A 24,544-nucleotide genomic window follows, 5' to 3' on the forward strand; every position below is an offset into this window, starting at 1 on the left:
ATCCGGCTGCTGCGCGACCTCGCCCAAACCGGACCCATGGTGGCCGGTGGCGCCGCACAAGGGCAGGGACGCGGACCGAGAACATCGCCAGGTGTCCTGGCGCGGTCTGGTTTGCGTAGAATCTGTGTCAAGAGTTAGTGGTGTTTCATTGTCAGAGTAGGAAGTGGTATGGTGGATATGGACAGGCTTATGACTTATATATCCAATCGTCATGCTCAATGCTGTCACGGTATTTTTAATGCTAAATGCTGCAACTCTTGTTGGCCAAACTCTCCGAAGACAAACATTATCGTCGTGTTGTTTTGTAACAAACAGCCTCAATCCGTTTTATATCCTGTATTTACCTTGTAAATCATGTTCCCTTATTTCTCACTTCCTGGGGATCACGATGCAGACAGTATCAATCACAACCCCGACCGCTGATATTACGGCACGGATTGCGAGAAGGAAGCTTAGGGTCGCTTACAGGGTGGACTCCGAGTGGCCGGTTTGTCGGTGCCAGGCCCCGCTGACCACAGAGCTTAGTGTTCGAGTCGTATGTACCGGTGATCGCCGCGCCAACCGTGCTGACAGTCTGGTGACCGAGCCGCCCGGCCCCGCGGACCGACTGGGGCCGTCGCGACGGACTGCGGGACGACCGGTCGCGTCTGCCGCTCCACCAAACCCGTCCGGTCCGTGGTCAGAGACTCGGGAAAATCCACAGCTCTCCAGCGATGGCCGGTATGATTGTTGTCCCGTCACCGGCGTGGACGGCTTGTCATGAGCCCCGGCGGCGGAGGCTGGCTTCATGGGGACACAGGCTGCAGAGGCGGCGTTACAACCGGCGACAACTCCGTTACGTCCTGCGACAGCTCGCCACGGTCCACAAGACTGGCGAAGATGAGGAGATGGATAGATGGGAAGATAGGTGGATGGTGGCGGCGATGGCGGCGCGCCGCGCCCTGTGCTGCTCCCACCCTGTGACGTCCGTCGGCTCTGTCCACCGTTCGCTGCCAGACAGATGAGCCGATAAATGGGCTGTCACAGACCGGTGAGTAGGACACCGAAATGATTCTGAAAGGGACTAGAGCTGGCTCGGAAAGGGACTAGAGATGGAGAGAAACGTGCATGGGATGGTCTGAAATACAAAAAGCTCACGTGCGTGATATGTAAGTTCGGCTTCCCGGCAGTGTTGTATGTTTTATGTCGAAGCATAGACCTCTGGGCTCTGTACACCTGGTCGAAGGTATGACCTCATCAATACCAGCCCCTCTCTCATTCTCTCTCCTCCCCTCTCCCCTCATTTCTCTTTATCTCACTGTCTTTGTCTCTCCCTCTCCCGCTCTCATTCCATCTCTTCCCCATAGGTTCTCACCAGGTCTATAGCCGGAGGCCGTGAATTGAGCCGAGCTATCATCAAACACGCCTGCCTGTCCATGGCTTCCCGTGCCGTCCCAAAGACCTTACCGCACCATTTGGCCGCGCCAAAGAACCGGCTGTCGTCAATACGCCGTGTGCTATTGAGTGCTGGCTCAATATCCTACCGAGTCCATGAACAAAAATGGCAGTGATGAATGTAGGAAAGTGGTGCGGCGGCCCGACTGGTGGTTGTGATCGTAGGGGAGACCCGGGAGGTATGGGCCGGTTTTGTTAAAAGGCAATTTTCTTCCAGTGGGCAGTGACTAGACCCAGTTTTTCACCCTGTGTAGGTGCAATTGCCTTTCGCCTGCAACTTGTGCCTGATATTAGGCATCTGGGATCAACTATTTTGTCTCTAGATAACTTTCAATAAATCATGTGCTTTTTCGATCCATCAAAATACACCGGGAGGTATGGGCCATGGCCCGGGAGGTATGGGCCGGTGCCATGTTTCATATTCTTTTCTTGACAGTGAGAATAATACTCGTAGCTGGTATCTACCTTGATCTCTCTTAGAGCCCAGGAACCGCATAAGCGGCCAACAGCTTACTTCATGGAGGTCACTTGGGCCCATATGTATATTGGTAAACTCAATCATGCACCAGGAAATAAAATAAATAATATTTTTCTGTTCGAATGAAATTTGAAGTTAAATTTTCGACCTTGTGCGACAAAAATAAAACTTATTGATGGGGATATTCAATGAAAGAATCTTTTTATTTATTTAGGATCCACGGGGGTGGGTGGCCCGAACCTCCCGGTTAGGACGCCAGAATGTGCGTAGCATCTCAGCTCATAATCTTCCAAGAAAGCTTCAAGTTGTCTATCCAGTCTTAATTTGCATGCTTTAAACTTTATGTTAGCGATGGTCTGACATCATAAAACGAGCCTGGTTCAAATTTATCACGAATTTTCTGTATGTGCCGTATTTTACTCGAAGAGGGCAAAAACGCTTTATCGCCGCTCATTGCCAAAGAAGACTGAGGAAGATTTTGAAGATCACTTGGGTTGTATAACGGAATGGCTGCTGCCGGTTAACGCTGTCAAATTTGTAAAAATACGCAACACTTCTTCAAAACTGCGATGGCCCATACCTCCAGGGGGCCCATACCTCCCGGGTCTCCCCTATATATTGAAGCGGTCCGTCGCGGCGCGACTGGCCGGCCGCCGCGCCGGGACCCGTCTACCCTGGTTGGCACGGACGGCACGGAATACGGATGGCTGTACGGCCGACTGCCTTCCCCGAACACGGGCCTACGTGGGCTGCGGCACGGTATGGGCCAATCGACAGTCTGGTGCCGGGAATCCGGGACTGAAACCTGGCATTGGCTGCCGTTGAGTGGTCTGTTTGTGAGAAGGTGCCGTGCCGTGAAGGCGCCTAATCTCGCTAACTGAACACGTGCTCCGGTGACTGCGCTTCCGGCTGAGGCTGAATTTGGGAAAATTGTATTCCATTTATTCGAGAAAAAAGTGACGAGCCTTGAGGTTTTGATGTATAAAAGGGATTTTCAATTGTTTGGCTTGTGCGGGTCTGACACTCAGCAGATCGGTTTAGCCCGGAGACCTATGCCTGCAGCATGTGAGTGACGTGCGCCGGTGCACCAGTTAATCCTACCCAGGTGCGCCCATTTGATGCATGACCACCCACGTTCGCCCTCGTATTCCATACCGTACCATAAGACACACCTTGCGCTGGTCGGTCAGGTAGGAGCGTCATATTGCATCGCGTGCAGTACCATACTGCAGTGGGATAGCATCAGTGGCCACCGGTCGGCCCGGCCTGGACGGCCAAATCCACCGGCTGTCTGTCTACCGTCGCACACGCGACCGACGGCCGTCACCAGCCATCTCCGCGTTTGTGTGACGGTTAGAGCGCCAATACCTGCTGGGCGCTGGCTGAGGGGCATTCGTAGGGTCGGGTGAGATTTGGGTAGACTGGCAACCGCTGCCTGCCCCTGTCACGGACAGCACCTCAAAGAGTACCGGCGCCTCCAAAAGATAGACGGAGTTCGGTCGGACGGTCGGCGGCGTCGGCGGCCATGTGGTGAGAGGCGCGACCTCGCCGCCGGTGCAGCGGGGCTGTTCGGCAGGGCGCCGGCCGCCGCGCCAGTCGCCGCCCACCACCGTCGGCTGAGGCCGCGACATGCCCGCCGGCCATGCATGAAGCGGACCCGGCCCGGTGGCTGGCTGCACTGTGCAGCCTCGTTAGCCATTATATAACCCGCGCCACACCGGGACGCGTGCAGGTAAATGGCGGCGCTCAGGATATTACATTAATTCATTTGACGATAAGCCGCTTAATAAAGTTGGTACGAAATGGTGTTCGCTTCCGACCCGCCAGTCACCACCGTTTTCAGCACATTGCATTTGGTAAGCAGCTGAGGTTGAACGGTCGTGATCGGACGGGAGTATTCGACTCGCCGGGTATTGTTCTATGACCGCACTTATGTAGTGACCTCTGTGACCTGCTCCGCGTTTGTGTGCTCTGAGACTGAGGCCGGAGTTAATCGGGCGAGCAACACGCCGGCGGGCTGCGTGACGAGCCGTGCCGCCGTGACGAGCCGTGCCGCCGTGACGTGCGCGCCGCCGGGCCTCATGACAGTGATGGGCGGTGTGCGTGCGTGTCGGCTCTCACGGTGGGATCCAGGCGGCGCTTTCCAGTACCGACAGAGGCGGCGGGGGGGGGGGGGGGGGGTGAGTCGATGATGACGGCTGCATCGGTGGTGGCGGCGGTATAACCGAAACGACGAGCCCGCCGCCGCCGCCGTCGTGCTGTCGGGTACCGTTGTTATTTATGACGGCCGGTCGAACGAAGCGTCGCGGCGCTGCGCTGAGCGTTGTGGCACGGCTCGCTCGGCTGGCGCCCTACCTGCTCCACACCTCCCTCCGTCGGGGGCGGCGGGACGGAACAAACGCCGCAGCCGGTACCGGAGTCTGAGCGGCGGAAATGGCACCCGGCACAGAGGCGGATGGAACAGAGCAGCGGAGAGCTCAGCCGACTTCCACCGGCGGTACCCATCCTAGCCTCGGCTAGGTTCTGCCGGTGGTATGCCAGCCCCAGCTGGATTGGACCGATGACAGGTTGGCTCGCGCTGTTGGTGACTGTCTGGCCGGTAGGTGTGACAGAAGGAAGACTCGGCGACAGGGCGCTTTGTCGACTCAGCTCTCAGTGCCAGCTGGCTCCGGGACCCGGTTCCCGCGGCGGTCGGGTCGCTGGCCGAGCCGCCGCCGCGTCTGCCGACTTCCCAGTGAGCGTTGCCGGCGCTGCAGCGACCGTTAGCGCGCCTTAATCGCCGCTGATTAGCAGTCGTCAGTGATTAGGACGGTGTGCAGCGCGCCACTACCGCCGCGCCGCGCCGTTCTCGCCGCCGCCGACGGCCGCCGCGCCGGCGTCATTTGCATTGGAAGCGGCGACGCGCGTCCGGCGGCGGCGGCGTCACGCACCGTGTCTGTATGACGTCACACCGTCAGCTGATTAATGGCGCCGCTCATGGGCACGGAATGCCGGCTGCCGTCCGCTCATTACAGGCTAATGACTAGTAATGAGCCGGGCGGTGTCTGGCACGGTCACAGTCGGTGACCCGGCCCGACACGCCGGTCGGGCGGGGTCGATAGGACGCCAGGCTCATCGATAGAACTTTGTATGGAAGAGAGGATGCCGAGCTTAGGCTTGATGAGCTGCTGAAGCAGCAAATACAATCGCTGACTGAGCTGTGACCAGTGGCCGGTCTTTCTGGTTACGGAGTGTTCGTGACTGCAGCATCGTCAGCTCGCCATCTGTCGTCACAAACCGAGCACATCATGCCACCCTCTTACGTCTCGGTTCCGCAGGTCAGCGCCAGGCATGTGTTTAAAAGTCAGCAGAGGTAATGAGCCTCCCTGGGCGGCGGCGGTGGCGGCCAACTATGTCCTAATCGTTGTCGGTCAGGCCGGGACGCGCCGTCCCCGCCCCGGGCCGTCGGCGGGGAGCGGCGCCGTCGACGCGACGCGACGGCGGCCGACGACCTGATGACGTCCTAAGCTACGCGGAGCGACAGCTCGACGTCAGACCTACTTGAATACCGCTCAGCGCTTCAGAACTTTATTGGATTCTAATTCGGGGCCGGCCCGGCTCCCGTTCGGATCGGTTGGATTCGGATTCCAGATGCAGCTCATTCGATTTGTGCTCGCTAGTCGCTGTGAGATGGAACTGACCAAGTCGAGCTGACCTGACTGGGTCCACTGCAAGCTATAGTGGAATCTCCCTGCCATTCGCCTCGCTCCCTAGCTGAACTGCACCAGTATCATTCCTCATCTCCTTCCTCAGCCCGGCCTGACCGTGTCGGGCCGCCGGCTCCGCTCGGCCGTCCGCCGGTCTCTGGCCGCTGTGTCCGCGTCGCGTCCGTCGACGCCGTCTGCGTGTGTTTGGTGGCCACGAACGGAACCCGTCGGTGGCCGCCAACGGGTCCCGTCGACGCTCCGTCGGCCGCCCGCGCGCCGTCTGCCGCAGCAGCTCACCACGTCTGTGTTTGTGTGCGAGCGCGCGGTGGACGGATGGTGGATGGACGGCTGGCGCCGGCGGTGGACGGTTTGTGGACGGCTGGCGGTGGACAGACGGTGGACGGATTGTGGACCGATGGAAGACACCAGGCGGTGGACGTGAACGTTCGTGTCATACAATGGAAGCTGATGAAAAATTGTTACTGCGAATTACGATGCAATCGTTTACGTTGTCTGCGTACGACAGGTTTACGGGTACACCATAGCGTTTCTGATATGCTTGGAAGTCCTTCAAAGCAGCTCCGAAAACGGCAACAGCAAGGGTTTTACCTGGGTTTTACCGTCAACTGCCTCATTGCTTTCGATGAACATTATGCCGTGCGCATTCACACAACTACACCTACGTTTCCACTGAACACTCTAGAGTCTGGCTTACGTAAATATCCCAGGCTTTTAGCTTTACTGCGTTTGTGCGCTGGCTTCCCACATAATGTATCAATTTTCGAAAGCCAACCAGGAAGGTGGGCTGGGCGCCGGCTCAGTGCCACTCATGGCTCGGGAATCCCGCGGATGCCGTGACAGTGCGCTGGCACAGAGCCGCGTGCAGTCTGCTGCGTACGAGCCAGCCGGCCGGTTCTCGGCGACGGTGGATGGGCTCCTCTCCCGGCTCCCGCTATCTGCCGGCCGGGCGCGACGCGGCGCGGCGATTCGAGGAAATGTTCGGGGACCGGCGCGCTGAGGGACTACCTGGGGTGGCTGGTCGGTCCATCGTACGCCGCCGTCTGGCCGCAGTGGCCCCTGCGGACGCCGGGAGAGGAGATAGGCCGAGGACGGCCGGCGATGCCGCCAAATTGCCACCTGTCGTCGGTAATTGGCCGGTGGTCGGCCGCCGCCACCGCCGGCGGCCCACATTGCAGCCGCTCCGACCGGCCGGCCGTCGGCCTACTGCGCAGTTGGGGCGGCCGGCCGCCATTGCCCGGGCGGGGGCGGGGGCGGCGCCACCAGCCGACGAGCCGCCGCTGCGCTGCAAGGGCCAGGCGCGCCGGCCGGAGTGGCAAATAAATATACTACCAATGCACAACGGAGCCGTCACTGTACAGACGGGAGATTAGGAACGATGGTATGCTGCGGGGTACCGGCCGCATTCAATGACTATAATTTAGCTGCGGCGTTGTGGAACTCACCACACCATAACTCGTGTCGCCCAGACGGATGTGGTTATGCGTCGGACGGATGTCTGAACCGTCTGGTATGCGCGGCGTCGGCGGTTTCTTTGTTGTAGCGACCCGCACGCACACCGCCGTGGGTGCTGAGCGCCTGCCGAGTCAGAGTGCGACCCCTCCAGCCGGCGACTCCTTGGAACCGACACCAGACGCAGTTCCCGGCAGGCCGCATCCTCACCGCCTCCTCTTCACCTCCACTTCTCCACAGCCCCGGGCGGCCGGCGAGGCGGATGCAGCGCAGGGTGAGCGGCATTGTGCTCCCCCGGCCGCCCGGGTCGGCGGTGCGGCGCGCTGGCCCGCTGCGGGGGCCGGCCGGCGCTGCCCGCTCCACTGAGTGGGGGCGTGCTCGGTGGACATAAATCGGCCCGTTAATGTCCGCCGGCCGTCGGCCGCGCTACGTGCAAGGCCGTGCCGCCGCCGAGCTGGCGAGCCGCCGAGCGGCCGGGCGGCGGACTTTCTAACGATTCGTTAATAAATCGTAATCAGGGCGCCATTACGAGGCCACAACAGGAAGTGGCGCCCCGCTCAGCCGACCGGTGACGGGCTTCGACGAATCAGACGCGGTCGCTCCGGATATTCAATCAAGTCATATTCTACCTTCCCTCGGCTGGTTTTAAAGACGCAGCTTATCGTTGCTTCTTGGCGATGAGCTAAGCCATCTGAACCAAGTGTCGCTTGCGACACCTCATTCCGTTTGTTGGTGTGTCTGGTCAATTTAACACACGATAGCTGTCTGGAGAAGCACCTGGCGTTCCGTCTCCTGGCCCGCTGCCTTCACCGCGTCATACCAGGGCCATTTAAACGGCAGGTGCTTGCCACCAGCTGAAGGCCTTCCATATGCCGGCCTCTACGGTCAAGGGAACTCGGCTTCCCCAGGGCGTGCCGCAGCGTCCTCAGCCGACAGCGCGATCGTGGCTGGGGGCGGCTGGATGTCGGCCATCGGCCCGACGTTTGTTGGGAACGACGCTAAAGCTCTCCTTCACCTGGTCGCAGTCAGACTGAAATGCAAACTTTTGGAATCATAATTTCTGTTCTGACATTTTACTTATCGTTTAATTATGCTGTAAAACACCGGCTTCTGATTTGGCCGGGTTTACATTCTTTATTTTCATAATATGAATGCATATTTCATGATTTTCCTTCGACTTGGCTTTGATATGGATGCCCGCTCTCTACTTTATTACTGCGCTGAACATCGCCACGATGCAATTATGTTAACATTATTGAACTACTACATTCCCACTAATGAAATTGCCAGCTTCTATTTACGAATCCTATTTATTTCCTTTGTTTCCTGAGCCCATATCTCTTGATGGAACTGGAGCGTTTCTATGTCTGCTGTGGGCTGACGTTTCTGGGCCGACACAGCTATTCACTGTTTTCCCTAATCATCCCATCTTGCGGTGTGTGGCGGCCTGTATCGTCTGGACCGTCTATACATACATACACTGAGCGCCTCGCGCGTGCGTGTGTTTGTTTGAAGGCGCCTCCCGATCAGTGTATTTGTGCGCGGGCGGTCTGCGGTCGGGCCGCGCCGTATCTGCCGCATCTGCGCCGGCTATCGGTGCGGCGATCGCTGCGCGCCGGCGGCATTCCAGTCTGGCTGCGCCGCGCCGCCAAACAGCATTGTTAGTCAAATTAAAGTGTCATTACGGGTGGCGTGTCCCTGGAGAGGTCGTGTCACGGTCGACTGAGTGGCGGCCGCCGCGGCTGTCTGCGTCACTGGGTCGGTATGAGGAGCGTCATCAGGAGCTGGCCGCGGCGGCGCGGTCAGACAGTAGCCGGAACCGCGCGCCGGTCAGCGGAGTGTATCGTCGGAGCCGAGCTGTCGTATACAACCCGGAGCTGGTGGGTTTGACCCACCAACCAACCCGGAATGAGTCAGTCGAGCGGTACTACCGCCAAAGAGATCCGCCAATGTCCTCCGAGTCACGTATGTGGCGGAACAGGTGGTGACAACAGACATGCAACAGCGCCCACGGGGTAAAAATTCGCCGCGAAAGCCGTCGCCGCCACCTGGTCCGCCATTGTGGCCTCTCCGATACCATTGCTACCGTCGCCGGAACATGTGTGCAGGCGGGTCGACGACGGAGAGAGACTGTCGGCTGTACTTGCCAGCCGGTCCCAGCACCTGCGGTCCTCGGAAGGCTGCGCCGACCGGCGTGTCGCGACGGTCGGCTGTGCGGTGCGCCATTCGCCGTAAGTTCTGCGAACGATCTCGATCGGCTGGCCTGTCTGTCCGCCCCCACACCGGACCGGTCTGGTGTAGATGATGAAGCGATGCGGTGCGCTGTGACATACGGGGCTGGTGAATCCCACTGTCTGCTAGGTGCACGGCGGTGGTGACTAGGGATGTGGTGTGGATGTTGGGAGGGTGGGGGAGGTTTGCATGCGGTTGACTGCACTAGAGAGGGTAGTAGCAGTAGTAAATCCGGTGTGTATATGTGAGTAAGCAGTCGCCGCCGCGGCGGCAGTCAGAGGTGGTCTGATGTGACATGCGTCCTAATGCGTGAACTAATTGGTTGAGATGTCGTCCATTCTTCTGTCTGGCTCTGGCGCGGTGTTTTTGTCCCGTTAGTCGGAAGAAACACGTCACAAAAACGGGAGAGCGAGGAGAGAGCGAGCGCCCTCTGAGCTCTGATCACGCCAAGTGGTCTGGGCATGACCGGCAGAGACGCGATGGCCGCGGCAAGAGACCCGCTGTCACATCTGTCCCGATGGAGCCGCGACGACGCCTACGATCGTGTCAACCGCAGCTTTGCGGAAACTCGATGGATTCTTCAGAACTCTAATGGGCCCATAACGTGTCAACGACAACCCTGCCTTCCCAGCGGGGTACCTAGAATTCGGAGGGTGCTGGAAAACCCGCGTGAAATCCGTCGCAGACAGACAGGCTGGCTGGACCGACTGGGAGGCTCTGCGGTGCGGTGCGGTCGCCGTCCCAGTAGCGGTGACCGACCGTTCTGTTTACAGAGTCTGTCCGCCCCAGAAACTGTTTGGGTTGGCGTCTGGTACGCGTGGTCGGCCCGCAGCAGCGGATCGCTCGGACATCGACACGCTCGGGGACACGCTAGCACGCATGGAGACGTGCCTCGCTGCCGTGCTGGGGCTCCCGCATATCGGAACAACCAGCCGCTCGCACTGGATCGAGCTCACCTGCCGAATTCGCCGTGGGTCGTCCGCTCCGCCATCGTCCGGGTTTGGCTCTGATATTCGGCTGTTCCGGCCCGTCCCGACCCGACAGCCACCTGTCCTGCAGCGCGGATCGCTGTTTATCAATCGGCGATGATGGATCAGCGGTGGCGCCGGCCGTCTGGCCCCGGGTGCGATAGGACCCCCCGCCGAGGCCCCGGGATCATACAGAGCAGAGGCGAGCCTGAGTGGACGGCCTGGGGCGCCGGACAAAGCATACCGATGTATGGCTTGGGCTAGGGAAGTGGTGTTTATTCGGTGTTTCAAACATCTATATTTCACGCGTTTTTTTTCGTTCGAATTGATAGTGTCCTGCTTGCCATGGGTATTTTTTCGTGAGTGAGGCTTTATGTGTCAAGTTTAAGTATTCAAGTTTGGCCTCATTGACGATCATTTCCGTCACTGACCTCTTCGACCAATTTTCGCTGCCTTGATGGTGTCAACGCCCCCCAACTCTCTCACTTCATACGTTCGTGACCGGGTCACGAGGCCCCGTGACCTGTCATCAGGCAGAGGTCACCCGTCTCCGCCATCCTTCCCTGGATAGTGACCTCGGTGGCCTCTGTGGCCTCTGGATCGGATCGATGGCCGCTGCCCGCCCAGACGTCGCCGCCGCTCTGGATAAAATGATAGCGAGCTTTCCGTTTTTCTCCACTGTGATTAATGTATCCAGACGCGGTGATGGGATGGAGAGAGGAAGCAAGGAATGGCATACGGGCGCCGCGAGATGGTGGTAGATGATGGTGGATGGACCGACTCGGTGGAGCGATGTCATTAGCACGGCGCGTCCGCTGATGGTGTGCGGTGTACGATTACGGCTGGCAATGAGTGTATTGTGGCTCTGCGCCTCTAGCTGCATCATATAATCAACCCGTGCCCCGGGAACCGGCGAGGAGACGCGGCCATTCACCAGTGACGAGCACACAGTGGTGAAATGTCGCCACTCTATCATGGGCGCCATTATGCGAGGCGAAGCGCCTCGAATAATGTCGTACATGGGCGAGCGCGGCTCTAGCGGCCATCATTATGTGAGCGCCGAGTGTCTAGTGTTGATAGATCGCCGCCGATCTGGCGGGTTAATGATGGCCTTCGGGCCCGGGTGGGGCCACACCGGACGAGCTGTGTTGGTGCATAGCTATTCTGTGAGTGATAGGAGAGAAAACAGCGCGCTGGAGTCAGAGGCGTGCCGAGTGGGGCCGCACTGACGACGGAGTGAACCACTGCAGACCAGTGTTACCTACACTACAGTCCCATGTTGTATCAAATCAGCATTGAGTCGCCGAATTACGCCTATACGCCTAGGTCCGGATAAGACCCGGAACACGGCTTCCTTCTCCGAATATGGCTCTCCCTGCCGCGGAATATATTATGTAGGAACGCGGCGCCGCCGGTTGCATAAGCACCTACTACGTGGCCGCAATAGTCGTGGGGTGCAGTGTGCAGGCGGCACGGACGGCCGGGCCGCCGGCAGGTGCTCGGATGGCCGCGCGCGGCGCTCGGGTGCGTCACTGAGGGCCGCCTCAGGCTCGGCCCTGGACCGAGCGCCGGGCTGTGCCGAGCCGCCGGCACAGCGCCGAGGCCGGGCCGGCGGTCAGAGGCCCATCTGCAACGAGCCGTTCGGAGAAGGAGCTGCCGCCGGCCGCGGTCGGTCGGTCGGTCGGGCTGACGTCAGCGGCCGAGGTCGGCCAGCCGCTGCCAGGTGGCGCCCGTGGCGAAAGCGACGGCGAAAGCCCGCCGTCTGGGCGCCACTATTGTGACGGCGCCGCGGCCGAGGCTGTGATGCAACCGCAGGTGGCTGGCCGACCTGCCTGCCGGCTGGGCGGCGGTGGGGAGCCGGCGCAGCCCGTCCGGCCGGCCGGTCGACCACGCACCCCGCACGCACACGGAGCAGACGGCGGCACCGGCGCCGAATCGCCGTCACGCGAAGAATCTGAGCCGTGACGTCATCATCGTCCGTCAGCTGGACGGCGGCTCGGCCGGTCGGCGGGATTCGGTAATCGGACAGCGGCTTGGCGGCGGACTGGGCGGCGCCGGTCGCAGTCTGCCCGATTAACGAATGAATCTGGGCGACGACTGCTTAATGCTTATCGCCTCGGGCCCGCCGCGCCGCCGCCACCGCCGTCGCCGCCGTCGTCATCACCGCCATCGTAGACCCGATGTACGCCTTCTGGGGCTGTTTCATACCTGCACACCGTTGCAGAGCCGGCCGGACCTGCCCAGGGATGCGAGGTGCACGCGCGGCCGAGTCATGGGAAAACGGAGCGGCACACCCGTGTACCGGAACCGGCTTGTGAAAATGCAGTTTTGGCTTGATTTACTCGTTACGAGCACAATCCACGCCTTTGTTGTGGGCTGATTTTCACACATAAAAGGAACACGGGCGCGGTATGATCCATTAGCCCTGCCTGAAGCCCTACCAGCATGCGCGTTGGGTGGCATGCCCAAAAGCTGAGACTCGGAGTTTGACGGCGATTTGGCCAGTCACGCCGCGTTCGCAGGGGCTAGCTCCAAGGCAGCGCTCTCACGTCTCTGTCCAAGGCTACAGGCCACGTGGGTTTGGAGGAGACGGCGGGCCAGGGAGAGCCGGGGTGCCGTCTGCGCTGGAATCTGCAATACGAGGGAAAGCCCTCCCATAATATGTCCAGTCGGAATCTATACGAAGCCAGCGCCATAGGACTGGTCAAATGCTATTTATTCTAGTGGCGTTATCTGCAGTCCTCGCTCGCTGCGTTGTGTCCTTGTCATTGTGTCAGACAGTGAACCACACCGATGACTGTTTATCGGGGAGGGGCGATATCACGGCGCTTTGTTACGCAACCCCCCACCTCCTCACTTACCTAGCCCAACAGGCGGGCTGCGCCACCCCTCCTCGCACCGCGCCGGTCCGTGCCGCGAACGCCTGCCGCCCTGCGGTCTGTCGGCCAGCCGCGGGGCTCGCCGGGGGGCGGGGAAGGGGTGGGCGGGGCGGGGCGGTCACCGGCCGACCTGCCCGGGGGGCTGCGGGGTCGCCGGGGAGTGAGGGCGGCGGCCAGCTGGCCGGGAACGGCGGCCAGAGGCGGGCTCAGCACGGCAGACGGGGAGGTAGTGGCAGGTGCGCAGTCAGGGCGTGAGGTCGGTGGGGCTGACAGTGCTTGAAGTGTTTACTTATGTTGACATAACATTTTCATAGATAGAGGCTCCTCTCGTCTGGGCTTGTGTGACTGTAAGCAATAGAGCATGGTCCTGGAATGTTCGTTCAGGCTGGTGCCTCACCGGTTTCAGACTGGTCCCATATTATCAGTGTCAGACTGGTGTGGGTGGTGTCGGTGGTCGGGCCTCGTGAACCGCCGCCGGGCAGGGCTGCTGACGGGTCGCGGAGGTCGGGCCCCGCTGACGACGCACTGCCGCCCTGGACGGACCAAGAACATGCCGGCTCAGCGCCGAGGGCGGACACGGCTGGCGTGGCACCGTGTTGGAGCTCATACGATCACAGCCGTGCTGAGCCGCAGAATAACCCGTCCGGAGTGTGGGCCGTGAGGTCATACCAACGTATGTACCGGCAAAGGAGAGAGGGTCCCAGGAAGGGTGCCGGCGGTGGCGGCTCAACTGCGTCCATAGGAGTCCACCGGAGCTGCCGTTCCACGGCTGTGGACGGCCGTGGATGACTGTGGACTGTTGGGGTGGTCGTGGACTGCCATATGCGGCTATGACCTGTCCTGCGCGGCTGTTTGCGGCTGAGTGCGGTCGTTGTTCGCCCGCCGTCTGCGCGTCACAGGCGCGGCGGCCGCTTTGATGGCGTCTGCCGGCGGTGAGCGCCCTCGGAGCGTGGAGAAGCGCTCCGTCGTGTGCGGTCACCGGTGGCGGACGGCGGACGGGAGGCTTTGTCCGCCGACTGACGGCCGGCGCTCGCCGATTAGGTCCGGCCTCGGCGGCGCGATACGGCTGACGTGGAGGTCGCCGCCAGAGCGGCCCGGTCCCGCTGACCGAGACAGCTGTCTCCTGTCCCGGCCGGCTGTCCTTCCGCGCTGTCTGCTCAGCCTCCCCCTCGCTGAATTGCCGCATAGAACTGTCTCGCTGATCTGACGTGCTCGGTGCTCTCGTGCGTCTGTGCGTAGGGCTGTTCGATACGTCTGTCTCGTCAGGCGATCTCGTACGCTGAGTCGATCGATAGCCCGTCGTCTGGCCTCTCGAGTCACCGGCCGGTGCGTGCTCGTATCAGCGCAGACGGAGGAAATTGGCGATACAGGTCTCCGCCGCTCTGACTCAGGATAGGGTCTTAGGACTTGGGAGAGTGCTTAGCGCTGTCGTCCTAACACGTAGGCAGCGGCGATGAAGTCACACTATAGGTCGTCGTGTGTAAATGGACGGGATGTCCGCTCCTTATAGAGCGAGCGAGTTATGATGGGTGACATACATGACATAATCTTGGATCAGCTGTCGCCTGACCAGCTATCCCGCCCTCTAAACTGGCCCCAACTATGTCAGCCACCCGTGCCGGTCCTCTCGGCTCGTCCTTGACCCGGCCTGCATTGGCTGAGCGGTGGTGGTAGTGGCGCCGTGCACCGCGCCCCGTCTGGGCCGCGGTAATGACCCGGCCGGGCCAGCCGGCGCCACGTCGGCGGCGGCGGCGGCGGCGGCGGCGGCGGCTCTGGCTGGCTCTTTGTACCGCCCTGGGCCGGGCTGCCGGGGCGGAGGCGGCGCCCGGCGGCCCGAGACGTTTTTAGATCGGCTTTGTTTGGTCTTTTTATACGGGCCGGCACCGATAACGATAGACGACCGGCTCGTGAGCGTCGCAGGCGACCGTCGCGTCGCGTCGCGGCCTTGAAAGCTTTGGTCTCGGGTTACGGGCCGGCTGTCCGCCCGCCATTTTGGCCTACAGTCGAAGCCGGTTAGGTCGAATATCGGGCACGTAAAAACTGGAAAGAGAAGCACACACAAGCACTTCTACTGACCGGCCGGTTGAATCACAAGCAGCTCAGTGGCACGATTCTGACCAGGGGACAGAATCGGGTCGCGGTGACTTTATCCCATGGGATGGAAAGGCTCCCATGAGGTAGGGGAGGGGCGGCTCTCAGCCTGTGGGAACCGTCAGACGTGGTCCTCCACTGTACTTCCCCGCCAGCGCTCTGAGGGATCTGTGGGCTTTTTTCGGACGAGGGGTGAATTTTAAAAAGGTGCGGATCTGAATGGACTCAAAGCGCCATGTGCGGGGCGGGCTGACGTGAATATGGACGGGAGGCGAGGGGAGCGCAGCTGCCGGGATCCGCCAGGGACACTCATCGGCTCCGTTCAGATGATCCGCCCCAAATCCAAACAGTTTGCTGAATGGTTTCGGACTTATCTCACCACATGATGGGTCGGAGAGCTTTTTGGCTGGGGTCCTCTGACGGGGCTGATTTTATTGATGCGGAAAAAGAACGACTGATCCGAGTTCTGTTGTGTTTTCCACTCAGCTTTATTTGGTTAAATTAGTTGATTGTTAGGAAGAAATGCGAAATCGCCACGATTTGTGTGCGCCCTCCGAACGTTCGCCTTCTCAACCACGTCAATGCATTCTTGAATCATTTCGAGGCTTTTCTCAGCACAGCCCTGTCAATCCAGTGAGTGCACTGGACGATTTCGCACCCGCGCTGATCACCACCGTACTGCTGCTCCTCAGCTGCCTGCCCTTTCACGTACCGCTGCCGCTGCCGCCCAATATTGCACTTTGATGAGGGTCCGGGGTCCCGTCCCGTCTCGCACGACCGGTCCGCCGGCGGTCCGACGATCTCATCCCAGAGAGCCAGGCTATCTGCCTGTCTGCACGGCGTCAGCGCGACGAGTGCTCATCCGGCTTAGCTGGCGCCGCCGCCGCCCGCAAGGCCTTGGCGGCATTGAGACTTATTTTGTTGCAGAATCCAGCGGTCATTGGGTCCATTGAATTTGCGGAGGCGGCGACTTTCGTGGAACGATGCGCCGCGGATGGAGTAGATAATGAATTTCTGATGAATCGGTGACATGCAAGCTGCGAAAATGGAGCGATATGCCACTGGTAGTGTTTATTTTTACGGTGATATCCTGACACAAAAACAATCTTACCTCAGCACGGAGCATTATTTGCAATCGCTGTATTGAGCAGCGTGCAGTGGACTGTTTTGCTGGTGGTTCTGGGGCCTGCCGCTAGGGGCGCTGCTGTGCCGAGTGCAGGGACATAGCCTTGGCAGGGACTGCCGTTTGGCAGGCTGACAGGTCAGCTCGACGGAGGGGGAGGGGAGAGGGGGGCGGTGACGGGTGTGGCGAGACGACGGCTTGGGGGCGGGGGAGGGGAACGGGGTCTAGCGATGACTTTTACGACCGAGCTTGTTGGTCGCTGCGGCGGCGGGCGGGCCGGGCACGTCATGCCTTTAGGGAGTGGCGCTACATAGCATTGCGGCGCCATCACCGGCCGTTGAGCGCCGACGCCGGGCGGTTAACAGGGCTGGAGCGGGCGGCGGGCGACCGGGCCGGGCTGCGGCTGGGGTCCGGGGACGGTCCCGATGTCGTGCTGACGGCCGCTGCGCTCCGAGGAGTGGTCTGATTGGACCGCTCACCGCCGGCACCGGAGGACGTGGGCGGGCCGGCTCCGGTAACTTTGGAGGCGCGGATCACGGAGGCATTTGTTCCGAGCTGCTCAGCTTGATTAGTTCCCAACTAACGAGCAGCCAGACTGGAAGTTGGGTTTGAGTTGGCTCCTCCTGTTGTGGCTGCGATAGCTCAACTGACTGTAATGAGCTGAGGTCAGGGGCGGATCCAGAAAATCTCCAAGGGAGGGGCCATTAGAAACCAGGAGGCCCCCCCATAATCCCACCTGTTGGAGGCCCCATCTTCCCACTTGTTGGGCCCCCCCCCCCCAAAAAAAAAAAAAACTGCGTCTATTGAGCTTATCTAGCTGTTCAGGCAACATCTCAACATCTGTGCAGGCTTGGAGGCCCTCTGTGCAGGTTAGGAGGCCCTGTAAAAGTGGTCATCTTGTGAGTATAAGAGACCTCCAAGTTATGAAAAGCTTTACCAATCTTCTAACAAAGAAGTCTTCTCAGCTAGTCTTCTAAGAAATAACTAAGTGGGTAGGTTAAAAAAAAAACTCATCGGATTTCGGCCACTTTATTTTCAGGAGGCCCCCTTTTCAGCTTTTTAACTTTTTAACTTTTTATTTTATTTTTGAAAAAAATCGGCCAAGGGGGGGGCCATGGCCCCCATGGCCCCCCCCCTTGTATCCGCGCCTGGCTGAGGTACTGATTGAACACGGGCTCAGGTCAGCATCCGGGTCCTAACTCGGATCCAGAATGAACCGCTTGGAATAACTCGTCTTCTCTGGCTCATTCTGAGTCAGGTCACCCGTCTCCTTTGAGCCGGGTCACCTGTCTCCCTTTGAGCCAAGTGACCCGCTCTGAGAGAGGCGACCCGCCCCCTCTGAGCCGGATGACCCGCCCCCTTTGAGCCGAGTGACCCGTCTGCTGAGCCCGGCGACCCGTCTCCCTTTGTTGACCGGTTGCGGACCGTGTGCTGACACTGCCCGCGCCATGCTGACATCACCTCCGGTGGACCCAATATAGACACAGCGGTATGGTGTCTGGCCTGGCACTGGACACCGTCTCGGTCGGTACTCCCCCCTGACTTCCCCCGGTATACGATCCCGTCTCTACCCGTCCCCCCTACCCCGCCCATTCGTCTGTGCATGACACGTGACAGAAGCGGATCCTTGGGCGACGCCTGGTCTCTCGACACGTGACCTCGGATCTCGTGGCGTCAGCCACACTGTGACGCAGGCCGTCCTCAACACATGTCAACGATGCCGAAAATATTTCATTGATTTTATTCGGGGGACCTTCGCGTAGTATTTGTCACTGAAACGGTATGTTAAGGGGTTCAGATGCTGTTTTTTATAATTGGGCACAAGCAGCAATTGAACTCAGCGCTGTTAGCCTGGAGAGCCTCATCGAGTCAAAGTACTGAGGTGCTCTCCACTAGAGAGGCCCGCGTCGAACCCGTTCAGGTCCTGAAGCGGTCGAGTTTAAGCTTTGAAGCTTACTATTTACCCTATACATTGATCAAATCTAACGAGCCAACGACCTATTCTAGTCCCCGGCGAAGGCTTAGCGCGCAGCGAATGTCTCTGACGGACTCACCACAGCGCTCTTTTCCACGAGCCCACCCTACCCCGTCCCGCCCGCCATCGCCCCACCCGTCGTCCCCCGACACACTCCCCGCAGAATGCCGGCGCCAGCTCACAGTGCGGTAGTAAAACGGTGCCGTAAAATAGCACCCCAACCCAGCTGGCACGTCGGTAGGGGTGACCTCTAGCAGCCACATCGGGCCTTTCTAGGAGTCAGGGCCGACGCGACGGCAGCGACGGAGCGGTGGTGAGAGAGGAGGCCTGACGGAGCGACAGGCGGCCACGGCACAGTCGCATAGGCTGCATAAATAAATGGTGGCCTCCTGCACAATCGCCCGCATTGCAGCGGAGGTCAACTGAGTCGTTACGGCGGCAGGGCCTGTTGACAGAGCAGATAGGCTTACACGAGTTATGAGCGCCGTCCGGCGGTGGTGGTGGCGAGGGGAACGGGCTGCCCGCACCCGGACCTTGCCGGTACGCCCCGCACACACAGCCTGCCACCACATGCACGCCGGCGTCAACAGACAGGATGCTACCAACACCGGGCGATCCTATCTCCAACGCGCTACCGCACATTTGCATTCTCATTTCGTCACAGCAGTCGGCGACGTTAAACAGATGAGCGGGCGATGAATGTATTTAAACCTCTGCGCAAAAGCAGCTATGCGAAAGAGTTAATTTATGGCGAGGCCCTGCTGGCCAGTGCTTACAGTGAGCGAGAGGGTTGTTTATTTTCACCGTCTGGTGTGCTGGGGTTTCACTGATGCTGCACAGTTGTGATACAGCCAGCCTCTGGGCCGAGCTGAGACGGCCGTCAGTCTTTGAGACTGGGATCAGCGCCGCCCCCGCCCCCGCCCCTGCCGCCGGCGATTGACCGACCGCCCCGCCCCGGCGGCGCCCATTTGTCTCCCACCCCCACCCCCACCCCCACCCCACCCCCACCCCCACCACCGCCTCCTCGCAACAAAGAAAACCACCGCCGGGGTTTCGGACCACAGCCGTGCACGACCGCACTCTTTCGCTCCGGCCGGCCGACCGCGGCGGCGCACAGTGGGCCAGGCGCATCAAAAAAGCGGAATTAAGTCGAAAATCAACTTCGGTGAAATTCCTGTAATTATGGGATAGAGTATTGTAAAAATGTCCAAAGTTTCCGAATAAGCAAGTTTCCTTTCCCCAATGTCAAGGAAGATAATGCTATAACGTCGCAAAGTAGGACTTACCGACTGGAGATGGAAATGACTGCTGTGTACCATATTCCGTTCCCCCGATTCAAAAGCTCTCAGCGTAAAATCATTAAAGTTATTCCGTACAAAATAGCTTTAAAAAAAAACAGCCGGTATTTCTGCGCATGTTTCTCGTACTCAAGTTCCCGGGAACTATTTCATGCTTACTAGTAGCGGTGGGGTTTACAGTGCCTGTTCGGAACCGTGGTAGTGCAACGACCCAATGAATTTATATAAGGATATAAAGAAAACGTCACCGAACAACACGAAGATATTTGCTGCCTGACTTTCCTCAAGGTGTATAGCTTGCTGCCCAATGCAAACATTTTGCGCATTTTTGCGCGAAATGGACAAATAAGGGTTTAACCCTCGCCGGCATAGGCCGTTTTGCATCCCTCGACGGCACAGGGGGATGCGACCCTCCTAGCGTTTGGCCCCTAATTGAGCTAGAGCCTCGCGGAAAAAACCATCGTGTAGGTCGTCACGAGACTAAGCCAATGGTACCCGGTTTTAAGGTCATAGGTCAAATGGTGACCTCTGAGGTCAGGTCAATGGCCGAAAGTCGGGACCTGTTAGAACGTCGTATAGTGTGGCTGCTAAGGGGTTTTTCGGGATGCTGATCACGCATATCATGTTAGTTTTGATCACAGATGATGTCTTCATGCATTTAGGCCAGGTCGGGTCAGCTCAGGTCAGGTCAACCAGTATGGGTCCTGCCGGGTATTCGTAGTAGGTGTCAACCCGCCTCTGACAGCTTCGTAACATGTTACGAAGGCACCAAAACTACTTCGTAAATGTTCAAATGGTTCCTAAATTCGAATTCAGCTCCAAATACTAGCCCAGAAACATGTAAAACTCGAAAAAGTGAACCGAGGTCATCGAAGGTCAATGACCTGACCTGACCTTCAGGTGACCTTTACACCCACCCTAATGCATGGGACCAACATCATATCACATGTTTGAACGCTTGAAACCACGAAAAGACTGCAAACGCGCGGCCAATGCGGCATAGTGCCCGCCTGTCCCAGGCATATTATGTGCAACGCAGAAATTAAATAATGACGTCATAGGTCAGTGACCTAGCGTAACCAGGATATCGGATTCGGTTTTAGCATGATATTTTACCCTGTAACGAATCATTTTTGGCACCGCAGCTGTGCTCATTGATTTAATTCCGCTTTTTTGAAGCGCCTGGCCCACTGTGCGGCGGCGGCGGCGGCGGCGATCGGGGTCAACGTGGCGCGGCGGCGGCGAGCACGGCGCGGCTGCGGCGCTGGCGCCGCGGGCGGCCCGGCTGGCGGCGAGGCACCGCGGTCACAGCAAGGCCGTCCGGCTGACCTCGCGGCGCGGACGTGCGCGGGGGGGGGGGGGGGCGGCCTTAGCGGGGGGAGCCGCCTCGGTGTGTGCATTTCACTACTGTGCTATGCTGAGGTAGTGCTAAATTGAACGGTGGCTGGGGTCAGCGTGGAGCAAATCCCGCTGGCTACTCTATTTTACACATTAGGGCGAGCTATCTGGTCGGTCGTGCGCCCCGTAACGCATTGCAAGGTGTGAGGTAAGGGCAGCTCATTGGAAATGAGGACCTGAAACTGTCACCGTGCAGTCGGATCCAGGGACGACAATCCACCACCAGCCGATTCCTTCCGCGTTCTGGCGGCGGAGGGGTGTGCGGTTGTAGTCGGCCTCGCGCCTCGGCAGGTCGGGGCTCCGGTTCTGCACGGCGCCGGCCTGCAGGAGGCCGGCTCGGGAACTCCACAGGCCGGCTGGAGGTCGCGTCGCCCCGTCTATTCTGGGGACAGGACAGAAGCGGCCACTGTCAGACGCTGCGCTCAGCAGGAAGGGATGCTGTTGCCAAGTCGTGGCCCGGCTTGACATTTGGACCGCTTTGTTTAGGCCTCTATTCTAGCAACTTGTGGATTTTGCATCACTGCACTGTATACAGGGACCACACATGACACAGGGTAAATATCGCGGTAGCATATATCACAGACCGCCAAATGTCCGAGGCATTGTGTTTCTTTGGCGTTAATCTGAACACCTCTCCCCTCGGGAAGTGTATGCTGCACATCAAGCTCGCCTCCGTGCCGACCCGCGCCCACCGTCCGGCGGCGCTCGGTCGCGGTCAATTCACGTGTTGGCCGACGGACTTTGGACGGCCGCCGTCTAATATTTACGGCGCACTTGCGGTGGCCGGCGGGCCGTCCGTGTGACGGCGCTCTCTGCCGGTGTTGGCGGAGGGCTCGTAACGGCGCCGTCACGGCCGGCACGGAGCGCCGCCGCCCGTGACGCGCTCCGTGCAAGCCGCGCCCGCCGCCGCCGGCCACGCCGCATTGACGTCATCACGTTGCCATGGCGACGCGGGCCGACGACCGGCGGCGGCCCGGGCCAAACCGGGCCGGCCGACGGCCGATTCGGCTACACGGTCTGATAGTGTGTGGCTGCCGTTTGGTCTAAGCTACAGCCTGCAAGACAAAGTGTCTGCAACGTACATACTGTATTGCAGTTCGATGATAGAAATTGGAAAAGAGAAACATTTTTTGAGACGTGCACATAAATTGATTCCATAGTTGAAATCTTCGCCAGCGAGAAGGGGTAGGCTACTATACCTACCTATCTTCGCTGGGCGAGCCGACGGTTGGGGATGGCCGGTTTTAGCACCTTGCGCGCCACCACGCGACGCACCAGACCTCACACGGCGGCGTGGCGACGAGTCGTCCATCGCCTGTGTTACCCGCGGAGCACGTACACGTACGGTACCTTCAGCTCACACCTGCTGTCCTTTTGCTTGGACATTTAAGCAGAAGGATCTGTCTATCTGGCCACTTTTGCCGTCAGTTTGGCAGAGGAGCATCTAACCGCCTACCCTCGCCCTACTATGGACTCGATGGCCCCCTTTTGGCTCGTGCTCTACACGTGAAAACAAGTGCTGCTCTGGAGCCGTCGGGGCTGGATGCCGAGACCCCCAGTGACCTCTCTAGGGGCGCGGCCGCGGGCCGGTGCCAGGCCGAGCAGTGGCCTTCGTGTACCGTGCGGTGTGTAGTGGATGCCCGCCTGGCGCAGTCAGTCTCCAGCGTCCTCCTTCACCTTGCCGTAGGGTGCAGAATGCTGAGCGTTTCTGTTCCCGGCTTTGCCAACCGTGTTTGGCAAGGGGTACCTACTCTAAATAACTGGCGAAATCCCAGATCCGTGCCGTTTACTATATTCGCGATACTGAATACTGTGTGATTTCATGAGGACATACGCACAAAAATGAAGAATTCATAAGCACAGTGAAATAAGATATGTCTTTGTATCGCCCCTCTGGCCGTCCTTATGTCTCTGTACCGACCCTGTGGCCGTCTCAGTCTCTGTACCGCCCCTGTGACCGTCTCTGCCTCTGTACCGTCCCCCTGACCGTCTCTCTCTGTCTGTTCACAGCCGCCTGCCGACGAGGCGCCGGACGAGAAGCGCTGCAAGCTGGAGGAGCCGGCGTCGGCGGCCGGCGGCCCGGGCGCGCTGCTGTACCCGATCGGCCTGCCGGACCCGGCGCTGCTGTACCGTTGGCACGGCTGGCCGTATGTGGCCGCCCTGCCGCGCCTGCTGCCGCCGCCGCCCACCGCCGCCCACACGGTCACAAAGGACACCCCGCACTCGTGAGTATAGAGACGGAAGGGAAGGGTCAGTGATGGGAGGATGAGATGGGTCAGTAGAGGATGTAGCAGGTCAGGTGTCTCACAGTTTTCGCTGCATCTCACGGCTGCGAGCTCTGAGCTCCGTGGAGCTGACGGAGCTCTGATGCGACCACATTCGAGTACTGGAGTGTTTTCCTCTATGTTGCTGCTGATTGGATATAAGGAAGCGTTAAAATGGTCGGATCAGCGGTTACGGCTCCTCGTTGCTTACTTTCCCTTCGGTTCCCTCACAACAGTCCAGCAACTCCACGCCAGCCTGCATGAGTTTCCACACTCACCGTTTTTCTGAATCGGTGCCGCTCGGCGGTCGTGGCCACCTGACTTCACCGTTGCACGCTGGCCTTTCTTTCCTTTCTTTCCTTTCCGCGCTGCTCGCGGCCTTTCTTTCTGTCCGTTTGGCTGGTTTGACGCAGGACGGTAGCCACGAGTGACGTGACGCACCTGATGCCAGCTGATGTGGCGATGACCTGACGTGACGGTGACGTTAGCCGAGAGGCCGCCTCGGTGACGTGCGGGGAGGTGTGGCTGTATTGCGGTGGTGGGCGATGATGAGGCCTCGTCGCATCAGCTGGAGTCGGGAGGGGTCCAACTGTATAGTGAATGCCGCTGCACCAACCAGGCATGGAGACAAACTCTTTGTGGTGGACGGTGGTATACACATGCTCAAGGAAATGGGACTTGATAGTTGATGAGGTTATCCACCATCAAAATCTGGCCGACTTCAGTGAAAGCTCGCATTCTCAACACTATATATTGTGCTGTAAGATATGCTCAGCCTGAACCCGCCGTCCTGGCTGCTGGAATGGCCCGATCAGAGTCGACACGCTCCAGCAGAGGACCAGTCAGCGCCGTTTGCACGGAGTCTGGGACGCCGTCGGCACTGGGGGCGCGGCCGGGCGGCCCGGCGCCATTCATTGGCGAGCCGCGCCGCCGGCGACGGGCGCATTCCACGAACGGACTCCCTCGGCGGTCTGCAAACGACGCGCCCCCGGGCGGCCGCTGATGGCTTTGGGAGCGCCGTGGGAGGCGCCGGGAGGCGGCGGTGGGGCCGGGGAGGGCCGGTGGGCTGCCTGGACCGCAGCGGCACTGTGGGGACGCCGCCGGGCTGAGGTACCAGCTTTCATAGGGCAGCGAGTGGGGTAGGTCTGGGAGAGGGTTCTGAGATGGTTTTTGGCCTCAGGGGACTGAAAGACGGGATGGATGACCGGCGACTGATGGCTGCCATGTGAGGGTTCAGAGAAGCTCGCG

General features: G+C 59.6%; 1 protein-coding gene across 1 annotated transcript in view; it reads left to right on the forward strand.

Moving 5' to 3' along the window:
* Positions 1-24,544, forward strand: part of LOC122392172 (ski oncogene-like) — a 61,397-nt gene that overhangs the window by 29,303 nt on the left and 7,550 nt on the right. Inside the window, exon 2 of the mRNA XM_043386756.1 lies at positions 23,043-23,257. Coding sequence (XP_043242691.1) covers positions 23,043-23,257 — 215 coding nt within the window. The remainder of the gene's footprint in view (positions 1-23,042; positions 23,258-24,544) is intronic.

This window comes from Amphibalanus amphitrite, unplaced genomic scaffold (assembly GCF_019059575.1).
Source record: "Amphibalanus amphitrite isolate SeventyFive unplaced genomic scaffold, NRLGWU_Aamphi_draft 000473F_arrow, whole genome shotgun sequence".
In the NCBI taxonomy this organism is placed as follows: Eukaryota; Metazoa; Arthropoda; class Thecostraca; order Balanomorpha; family Balanidae; genus Amphibalanus; species Amphibalanus amphitrite.